The following is an 11,222-nucleotide window of genomic DNA, read 5'->3' as shown; positions in this document are numbered from 1 at the left end:
CCATTTCTCAGTCCCGTATCCTTGCCACCCATCTATGTTCTGGACAACAATCTCCCAAATGAATCTTCATATTCTATTCCAAGCAGATTTACTGTTCCCAGTAGCTTAAATTAATATAGCTTCAATGAAAACTAAAGATCAGGAACAAAGACAGGAACCTAAAAACAAATGACAAAATTGGCTTTACCTTGAAATTTCAGATTGTAATCGTTCCATTTTTTCCGCTTCCTTTCTGAACTTTTAAAAAAATGCTCACCCACTTATATAATCCTTATATTAGGTTCAATCATAAGACATTAAGAAGGTAACCTTAAAAAATACAAAGCAAAAGAACTGCAACAAAACCAACAACTAATACATTATTCCTTCTCTCTTATGAGCTCTTGCAAAAGCTAAAGATAAAATAGTTCAAATTCCTGGAATTAGACCTCACTGTGTTTCTGAGTTTTTAGGCCAGGCTTGCCTAACTTTCAAAGGCACAGAGGAGAGCTTCAACTTGGAGTTCTTTCTCATTTTCGTTCTCATCCTCATCGTTTGTTGTGTGACGAATTTTTTCCTACATTCTCAGGACAATTCTGCAGTGGAACCAGAGGGTGTGAAATTTGAAAGAGAAAGAACAAGCAGAAGAAAAAATAATAATGGTGGTTTAGCTTTTATGCTTCTCTTTTTTACAAACATCCTGACAGTTCCATTAAATTATTCTACATTTTGTTAGTAACAAAGAATTCAGAGTAATATATTGAAATATAAAACAGTTTATTACATGAAAGCTAATCATGGCATCACTACTGCAGGAGATCAAACTTGCAAAATTTAATTAGCATACCAATAAAAATAATGATTTAAATCCAATAGATGATGGCAGGGACCATTTTCTTAATCTCACAGTTCAGCCAAGAAGTCCCACTAGCCATACCTGTTTCATAAAGAGACAGATCCCAAGATAGTGTACGCTTCACAAATTGTTTTTACAACTTTTTACAATTACCTTCACTGAGAAGGAAGTCAGCCAAGGAAATAAAAAAAACTAGTAATCGATGTAGAAAAAAATAAATTTTTACGGAACTGTACTAAGAAGTGTCCCAAAAACCTAAGATATTAAAAAAGTTGAAAATAGTCCTTCTGCTATAGGTGCATTAGCTGACATCTGCCCTATTTTTATTAAGGATCTGCAACCCATTTGAAAGCAGCATCCTTCAAAGAGGAAAGTGACATATAAAAGGCTGATTAAATGTATTGTTCTCCAAAGAAAGATATAGGATTGAGACTGAGTCTCAGAAACAAGAAGTACAGGGGAAGAAGGCGGGGCTTAGCAGTGAGAAGACGGACTTTCAGGCTCTCCCTGAATCTCCTTCTATTCCGAAGCATCTGGACGGTTTCTTTTTGGACCCAAGCTGTCCCGAAGAGACAGTGAAGGTAGGGGGAGATCCAGTGGTCCCAGAGACGTTCGCAAAGTCTCTGGGGACCCTGGAAAAACCTCCTTTGCCAGTGACTTCCGGATTAGCCACAAGGCTAATTGAAACTGCAGATAGCCCTAAAGAAAGAGAAAGTGTTTCCAGCTGGTAAGAATATTTTATTATTTAGAGAGAAACGGACCACCTAAAAATTCAAACTAATTTAAATTAAAGAACAGAAGAATCTAGTGGCGATTTTGATCCTTTTAATGGTTTTGGACGGTGGTTTTAAATGTTATTCACACGGATAATGGATAGATTACTCCAACATCTCCTCTGATCTTCCGCAAATGGGCTGTAAACCAATTCACTATAATTTGGCTGTTTACATCTTGACACTTTTATTGCTTGGCAGTATTGGCTTAAGATCTGATAAGATTGTACAGCTTTCAGTCTGCCTTTACTTGCAAATACTTCAGAGCTCTCAAGAAAAAATACTAACTGCGTATAAACATGGCGTCTATTCAAGTGTCTATTCAAGTGATTTCTTCAGCACTACAGAAGCTGTCTGACACACAAGATAGAATTCAGAGAAATTGGATTATTTGGTTTTTTGGCAACAAAGTACGAGGAAAAAACTGAGAATGTTTTTCAAATACAAAATAAGGATGTCGGAGATAAAGATTCTGAATTTGTTGATATTCGGGGCAACTGGTTTACTTCTGAGGGAGGAAAGAATGGAATGTTTGAAGAGGAGGCAAACACACAGAAAATTTACTTCAAAAGACAGGGCACAGGAAGAGGTGAGAAGCATTAAAGAATTCATAGTTTATGAAATACCATCTGCAAAACATTTGATACCACTACTGAGAATTAAAGACAAGCTGATAAAGGAAATAAAAAGAGGGTGGCAACATTATATGAGAGGCACTACAAACAAAAGGTGCAAAGATTTCTTCGTATGGACTTGCTCATAAGATGTTTGGAGAACTGGACCCTGAATGGCAGCAGATATAAGACTGTTCTGTTATTGGAGAGATACAGGCTGATAGATGGAAGAGTATAATTCAAAATTAGCTAAACCTAGTTAAATTCATTTGCAATAGGTATAGTTGAATAAGAATTGATAATGATAGTAATGTATACAATGTTGAATTTCTATGATAAGTAATAATTGGATATGAGAAGGGAAGGTTAGAAATATTTTTGGACTATATATAAAGATTATTAATTACAATAATAATTATTATAAAAAAATAAAATAAAACTATATACAGTTAAATCTTAACTAATAGGGGGAAATGTTATGATATAGGATATAACTAAATAAAGAAAGGAGAATGATAATAAATTATATACATGGAGGATTAGAAATTAGAAATCTTTGGTATTAAATATTATGGATGTTTAGCTAAAACAGGATATGAGGATTTAATGTTAATGGAGGATTTTATAAATAAGTAAATGAAATGCCAGCATGTGGTTATGGATTGAAGTTTTGGTATAGTTAAGGATGAAGGATGTTTAAATAACTGTAGTCAACTAAAAGTGGAGGTATGATGATGTTAATATAGTAAATATTTGAGTTAAGACATTCGAATTAATATGAATTAATGGAAGAGATGCACAAAAACTTTTTGTAACCAGCTGATATAACATATGTATGTTGTGGGTTTTTTAGTGTTTTTTTATCAAAGATATAAGTATATATACAATATAAAGATACAAAGTGTGTCTGTGGGGGGAAATATAGTTAGTATAGATTAGCAGAGGTAAGGGAATAAGAAATGATACTAAATTATATTTGGGTTGGCGGAAGTACCATCCCAAGGAAACATAAACTGAGATTTAAAATAGACACACCAATAATAGTAGAAAAAGAAAGGGAGAAAGGAGGAGAGAATCAAAGGAAGATGGGGGAAAGAAGAAAGAGGTAAGGAGAGGAGGATGGAAAGGAGAGAAAGAGGAGGAGAGAGGGTAGAAAGGGGAAGAGGAAGAGTAGGAGTAGGAGAAAGGCACGGGAAGAAGGAAGGGGAAGGAGAGGAGGAAAGAGGAAAGTAGAGAAGGGAGGGAGGGAGAAAGGAAAGGGAAAGGAAAGGAAGATGGAAGGGAGAGAAAAGGAAGGAGAGAGGGTAGGAAGGGAAAGATGAAGAGTAGGAGCAAAGGAGAGGTAGGGAAGAAGGAAGGAAGTAGAGAAGGGAGAGAGGGTGAAAAGAAAGAGGTAAGGAGAGGAGGATGGAAAGGAGAGAAAGAGGAGGAGAGAAGAGGGATGAGGAAGAGCAGGAGTAGGAGAAAGGTACAGGAAGAAGGAAGGGAAGGGAGAGCAGGAAGGAAGAAAGTAGAGAAGGGAGGAAGGGACAAAAGAAAGGGAAAATAAGGTGGTGTTATAACAGGAGGAAGGGATGGTAAATAAAGCAACCCAAACTGTATATTATAACCTATTAAATGAAATAATAAATGTATAAGAATGATAAATGCTAAAACACTTGTAACCAAACGACATGCTATATGTGATGATGGGTTTTTTTCTTTTTTTTGTTTTTTTCTTTTTGTTTTTTCTTTTCATTGTTGTGGGTATGTGTTGTCTATGTAACAAAAAATAATAATAAAAAAATTTTATATATAAAAAAAGAAACAAGAAGTACACAGGCATTAACAATTTCTGGCTTCCTCCAGTTAGCAGGCAGTTCATGAGGCCTTTCTGCTACATAACAATAGCAACAGCATTTAGATTTATATACCGCCTCACAGTGCTTTACAGCCCTTTCTAAATGGTTTACAGAGTCAGCATAATTGCCCTCAACAATCTGGGTCCTCATTTTATTGACCTTGGAAGGAAGGAAGGCTGAGTCAACCTTGAGCTGGTCAGGATCGCAGAATTAGCCTGCAATACTGCATTATAATCACTGTGCCATATATCATCCTAGCACCAGCTGGTAATGCTGTAAATTATTAGTCTAAAAATTCTAAAGAGATTGTTAGTTCTTTGGTCAGACTGAACAGTAAGCTTTTTAAAAGCAGGAATGAGCAGCAAACTAAGATGTGCTTCTGCTTTCACCTCAATGGGGGATCTTATTAGTTCAGCCTGGCTCACCTTGAGATCTCCTCCCCTCTTTTCATAACATAACAGTTAATCCCAAACAGAGTTACAAAGGTTTTTATATGGATTACATAGAACAATTCACAGAAGTAGCAAATCCAACAATGTACTATTTTTAGTGATGCTATTATTCAAATCCAAGGAGGGCTGAAAGATTACCTTCTTTATTACTGGAAAGATTATGTCTGTCAGTTCCTGGAACCTATTTTCTTGGGTGGCTTTAAGCACATCAGCCATACACCGGAGCGCCACAATCTTGTACCGGAGGTTTTCTTTGCGGCATTCTTTCAACATTGCCTGTACAACATCATCAACACTGGGCTGATTGGGCAAAGGCTTGCGCAGTTCCACACTAAAACCAATAAAGGATGAACAGGACATGACTAATCAATTTGTCTCCTTGATATTACACCGAGCCTCTTAATTTAGCTCAGCTTAAGTATATCTCTTGCAAAATATGCATTTTCCCTTTACGTTAGGTACGTAAAGCCTGTCATATGGCTGTATAGACAACTTGCATTTTATTTTATTGTAAAATGCTTTGAATTGTCAAAACATCAGCTAATGGAACACTGAAAAGCATAGAGTTTGCAATTTCATTCTTCCTTTAATGAAGAAAAGCTTCTTGGTGTATCATTTATACCCATGCCAATTCAGCAACTATATATTTTTTCCCAATGCATATCCCAGAACTGCATCTTTACAATAGTTTTCAGGAAAAATTATCTTAAGAGAGAAGTCCAAATAGGCTGTGGCCTATTTGGAATTGGGCCGTGTGAGCGGCGGGCTGGCAGGCACTCACACAACCCGCTGCTTGTGCAAGTTGAGCTGTGTGTGTGCATGTGCTGACTCATTGCCTGCACAGCCCAGTTCCCCTCTCTCCCCCCAGCTGGGCCAAGCCACAAAGATTGGGGATCATTGGCGTAGACAGTATAACTGAGTAGAGTTATAACTAGTTTCACCTGTACGTGGTCTACTTCTGATTGGGATATTGTCATTACTATTCCCCCATAAAAAAGGAAAGGTAGGAAGCAGATATGCAAAATTACAGGAAATTCGTTTCTAAATTGTGCTTGGGAAGGTTTCTGGCATATTTTTGATAAAAAGGCAATTAAGCGTGTCTCTGAGAAAAATCTGGGCAGTGCAAGACACTTTTAAGTTGGTAGATTTTTTTTGCTCTTCAGCAAGTCAGGGGAAAAGAATTGTAAAAACTAAATTTATTTGTTGATTTAGGGAAAGCATATGTTAAAAGTAAATATGAAATATTTTTTTAAAGTGTGGACCTTAAACTTCATTCCTGAATGCAGTAAGAATAATACAGTATCTGTGTAAAGTAGCAGTGGGGAAAAAACCAGAATACCAAGTAAAGGTTCAGCACGAGCAAGGAGTGCTATCTCCTTGGTTGTTTAATGAATTATGGATATCTATATAAGGAATGCATGTAAATATGGAGGAAGTGTGATGTGCATATGAATATACATGCATTTCAAATGCACTTGTCCATTTGCTATTTCATCCTTTTTATTTAACATCCATTGCGTGTGTTGAGGGAGATGCTTAAGGGTCAGTTTTGGATTCCTGGGGACTTGACTGAAGAAGTCCTTGCAGTTTTCTTTTGAAGGGGTTTTTGGAAGTGGTTTGCCATTGCTTCCTTCCTAGGGCTGGGAGAGAGGAACTAGCCCAAAGTCACCCAGTTGGCTTTGTGCCTAAGGTAGGATTAGAACTCATGGTCTCCCAGTTTCTAGCCTGATGCCTTAACCATTAGATCAAACTCAATTTCATTGATCCTATCAATTACTAGAAATCTTCTAGTTCATTTCTATTCAAATAATTTTAAAAATACTTCCACAATATTTTTAATAGGTAAGAGACTGTCCCCGGGAATCAATGAGGAAATTCATCTCACCCCAAAGTGTTTATACAGAGAGAAATTTTCAGACTAGGAGATGAAAATATTTTTACCTGCATGAACAGACGACACTGGCAATTGCTTTTAACAGCTCTTCCTAAAATCATTACAAATAACACAAGAAATAAATTTCAGTGTATGATTTCTATATTGTCCCCACAAAAATTTAGAAGTGCAGAATCAAATATGCAAGTTACATCTTTATGAACATTTGATGTGAATTATAATAATATAGTTGGGTGAAAGACCTGAGAGAACAAAAACAATGCACGACAGCAGAGCCAACTCAATTCCATCTGCCAGTCAATGTCGACTGGCGACCACACGGAGGAGGGCCTTTTCTGTTGCTGCCCCGACCCTATGGAACGAGCCCCCCATGGAGATCCGCACCCTCACCACGATCCAGACCTTCCGCGCAGCCCTCAAGATCTGGCTCTCCCAACAGGCCTGGGGATAGGCTTCCAATTACCCGCCCGAGTGTTTGATTGCTGAATGAAAGTTGTGTTTTATTATTTTTCTTTTGTTCACAAAGTGTTTTGTTTTGACCTTGCACTTCCCCTCCCCTGTGGTTGTAAGCCGCCCTGAGTCCCCTCAGGGAAAAGGGCGGCATATAAATCCCAATAAAACCAAACCAAACCAAACCAAAGCCCGACTTACGTTACTATAATACTAAACAGCTATTCCTTCAATGGTAAACTTGATTTTCCCAATTGGCCTCATAGAATTTCATTTTAACCTCAAACACTAGCTAGCATATTAATGATTCTGCAAACGCAGATCCATTAAACTCACAAATGTATACCCCAGCACATTAGAACTTATTTGACAACATGCCATTTTTATTTATTTATCAAATTTATACACTGCTCATCTCACCTTAATGACCTCTGGACAGTTTATAAAATAAAAGCCGTTCAGCCAATTATAGGCAGTCATGAAAAAGGAAATGAATTGCGGTGTTTTTTAAAATGTCCATTTCTAACCATGAGACAACCCACTGCATCAGTCAGTGCTTTTACCTTTCCAGCCCATGTTCTTCCAGGCAGACCTTGCACCAGAGCTGTGAGCACCATGCCTAAGTGTGGAGGTACCAGAGCACCAGTCTGCTTTGCTATGGATGCCATGGTAGCTGCTCCTTGTGCTTTCATCTTCCAAGACGGAGACTGCAAAGCTTTCTGGGTCACTGCGATCAATTCCTCCATATAGAGCCTAATGCCACCATAGGTACCTATGTATTGAGACACACAGCGTTTGCTAGAATGAATAAGAGAACCACCACCACTGATGGATATTAATATGGGTAGTCGTTATTTAACAGTAGCAATTGGAACTGGGATTTTCATCGCTAAGGGTTGTGGTTAAAAAAGTCTGATGTCATGTGGCTGTGGCACCTAGTGGTGGCAATCCTAGCAGTTCCTATTGCCATCATTAAGCGAGGATTGTGGATCAGTAATGGGAAAGCAGGCTGGAGGACAGGGGAGTACCAGGGAATTAGGCACGGGAGAGTGCTGCTTTGCTACGGAGAGTACAGTATATGCAGGGTGGAGAGAGAGAGTGCTGCTACACCATGTGAGGACATGAGGGCTGAGGAGGGTGTGCTGCTGCTCTGTGAGTGGGTGCTGCAGCACCATGCAAGGGCAGCTGGGCAGGGGAGGGGCTGCCTGGGATCTCATAATCTGCAGCAGGGCTTCTTGGGAAATCAAGTGGTGGGAGTAACTTGCAACCTAACCTCCCCTGATGGCTTCCCCATTGACTTTGCTTGTGTGAAACCAGCCAGGAAAGTAGCAAATGGTGATGACAGGACACTGCAACCATCATAATTGTGAGCCAGTTGTCAAGTGCCCAGGTTGTGATCATGTGACTGCCCAGATGCTGCAGCGGCCAGAACTTTGGTGACTGGTCCTAAGAAATGCATGTTCAACAGCAACTCTGAGCAATTGCCGAAGAAGTGGTCATTAACCAAGATCTACCGATACAGAGTTTGGGGACAAAGCCTCTAATACAGCGGTTCTCAACCTGTGGGTCGGGACCCCTTTGGGGGTCGAACAACCCTTGCACAGGGGTCACCTAAGGCCATCGGAAAACATATATTTTCGATGGTCTTAGGAATCGAGACATCAATTTGATGGTTGGGGGCCACAACATGAGGAACTGTATTAAAGGGTCGCAGCATTGGGAAGGTTGGGAACCACTGCTCTAATATGTACTGAGAGGTAGCCTGGTACAGCGATTCCTGCTTAAGGAGAAGTTAAGTAAACCAGCAATGGTTTATGGTTGAATGTTAGACTGCAAATCAAACAGTTCAGTACGTAAAATGAATTCACTGTGATTTTGGGCCAGCTGTTTTCTCTCATACCAACATACCCTATCAGTCATTATTACTATGTGAATAAAATTAGAGTTGACCCATATATTTATTTATTTATTTAAATTATTTGTTGCCAATCTCACTGTCACACAATTCTGGGTAGTTTACAATCTGATAAAACTATAATATAAAAGAGTAAAACAATTACATTAAAACTAACAAGAATATATACTACTGTGGGGTTTTAAGAAGAGAAGATAGAATATAAATGAAATTAATTTAATAATTAAATAAATAAACAGGCAAAAAGTCCCAGTTCAAATTGTACTTGGAAAAAGGAAGTCTGAGCATAACTAAATGATAAAACAACAACGCACAATGACATCGGTATATCTGTGTGATTTTGGGGGGGAGGGAGAAAATAAATAATAACATGAAGGAAGAGGATTTTGCATAATCTCTACTTTCAGAGACCAAGACGACTATTTTATTTTAGGATTTGTATTTTGGGTTTTCGTACTTTCAAAGTGGTCAATAGTAGCGAAAACCATGAATGGTAGATCCACTTACCAGGTATATTTTCCTGCCACACCTCACACCACAGGTTGCTTTCCTCCTTCTCCCCTTTGTCTTCTTCAGGAACTTCATGCATGCCCAGAAAAGCCAGAGGTAAAATACACCTGGCTTGATTCTTCAATACATCTGGGCTATAGCGTCCAATAGCATGCATAGTTAAAGCACAGGCCATTTTATACACTGGTTCTAACGTAATAATAATAAAAAAAACACAGTGAGAAAAACATGACTCCCTGCTTTCATTGCAGCCCAGGGGCTCAGTGTTCTGCTTTCTAACGATGCTCAAACCATTATTCAAAGTTCTGCTTATTTAGAAAACATGGGCTATAGATTTTCAAACCTGTAAATCAAAGATGTGTAACTTTTAGTAGGTGGAGAATTACATTGCAATTACATTAACATGCACAATGTTGTAAAAATAGTTATCTTAAGCGCATACCTTCCTTCTCCATGTACCAACTGTTGAGCTTCTGAAGCAATTTGTCAGTGCTGCTGTCTCGTGAAGTCTTAAAATAAAACCCAGAAAAACTCATGTCACTTCTGAACCCACAAAACCGGAGAGAAAAATCTTAAAACTGAAGAAGCATGACTTACTCTAACTAAGTGTCCCAAGGCAAATGCAAAGCTCTTTTGCACCACGCTATTGCGATCAGTTAGGCCACTAAGTAACGCACTCATGAGTTTACCTATGTAAGAGAGGAAATTACTTTAGCAATCAACTGTAAGTTTCTGTACAGGCAAGTAAAAAGTCATTTCCCAATCCTTCTGATACAATTAATACAATAAAAAGATGTGGTGTAATGTATTACACAACTACTCCGACCAGCTACAATACACCTTGAAGGCTCAAAACAACAAAATATAGTGGCAGATTACCAATACTATAATGTAATTTTCTTCAAATAAGTTTCAATACAGTATTGGTTTGTAACCATTAGTTCAAATAAAGGGATCATTGTTGACTATAGGAATTGATTTCTGGCTTTATGTTGACTTAAATCCATGTAATGGGGAAAGCTTCCTCTGTTTCTTCTCTAATTGGAGGAGCAGTAATCTATCCTTCGTTCACCACTTCGTTGAAAAATTGTTTTATTAAAAAGAATTATCTTATATAAAAGGTTGCATTCAAACAGAAGTTCAAAATCCTTACGGCAGATTAGGAAAATCTTTTGTGTGTTAGTAATGTTTGGGGGGTTTATTCACAAAATGGAAAAAAAGAAAAAGAGTTTATCAGGCAAGGTTTAAAAGGAAGAAAATGTGGTTCTAAAACCTACCAGCATATGGTGTCAAATCTTGGGGGCACTGAGTAGTTAGTGACACAATTACACTAGCACAACCACCCTAAAAAGAGTAAAAATAGGAAAGGACAGAAATTAGTTTATTCTTCTGGGTGAAAAAGAAGCTTATGTTTGCACATTTGCTTAGAAACAAGCCCCACTGAATTCTGTGATGCCTACTTTGAATGAACACAGGCGGTCCTCACTTACCGACATAGCAACCATTTGAAGTTACAAAGGTACTGAAAAAAAAGAGACTTGTGACTAGTCCTCAAAGTTCTGGCCATTGGAGTATCCCCACAGTCATGTGATTGTGATTAGGGATGCTTACCAACTGCTGTGCATTTACAACGGTCATAGCATTCCACAATTACATGATAAACTTCTGCAGCTTTCCTAGCTGGTTTTATTGCGGACGCTGGCAGCCAGTTGGAAGCTGACAGTGTGATCACATGGCATCGTGCTTAATGACCCAATGTGATTCACTTAACAACTATGTCCATGCCTGACAAAGTAATATTGTAAATCATAGTTATTTGATTTTCTCTTCACCATGGCATAGCTGAGCAACAAAGTTGCCAGTCGGTAAATGAGGGCTACCTACGTAGAGAATCAGACCACTAGTCAGAATTCTGACAGTATGAATAACAGGGAAATA

The 11,222-nt window shown here is 38.3% G+C and overlaps 1 protein-coding gene across 3 annotated transcripts in view; it reads right to left on the bottom strand.

Moving 5' to 3' along the window:
- Positions 1–444: 444 nt before the first annotated feature.
- ECPAS (Ecm29 proteasome adaptor and scaffold) overlaps positions 445–11,222 on the bottom strand; it is a 73,337-nt gene continuing 62,559 nt past the window's right edge. For all 3 annotated transcript variants that reach the window (XM_032212855.1, XM_032212854.1, XM_032212856.1), the window contains 8 exons: positions 10,562–10,628; positions 9,882–9,973; positions 9,727–9,793; positions 9,282–9,473; positions 7,423–7,631; positions 6,457–6,500; positions 4,654–4,846; positions 445–575 (listed from right to left, as the gene is read on the bottom strand). In XM_032212855.1, coding sequence (XP_032068746.1) covers positions 528–575; positions 4,654–4,846; positions 6,457–6,500; positions 7,423–7,631; positions 9,282–9,473; positions 9,727–9,793; positions 9,882–9,973; positions 10,562–10,628 — 912 coding nt within the window. In that variant the 3' untranslated portion in view covers positions 445–527. The remainder of the gene's footprint in view (positions 576–4,653; positions 4,847–6,456; positions 6,501–7,422; positions 7,632–9,281; positions 9,474–9,726; positions 9,794–9,881; positions 9,974–10,561; positions 10,629–11,222) is intronic.

Source organism: Thamnophis elegans, chromosome 3 (assembly GCF_009769535.1).
Source record: "Thamnophis elegans isolate rThaEle1 chromosome 3, rThaEle1.pri, whole genome shotgun sequence".
NCBI classification, from domain to species: Eukaryota; Metazoa; Chordata; class Lepidosauria; order Squamata; family Colubridae; genus Thamnophis; species Thamnophis elegans.
The sequence above is the reverse complement of the archived record's forward strand: the minus strand, read 5'-3'. Positions and strand labels throughout refer to the sequence as shown.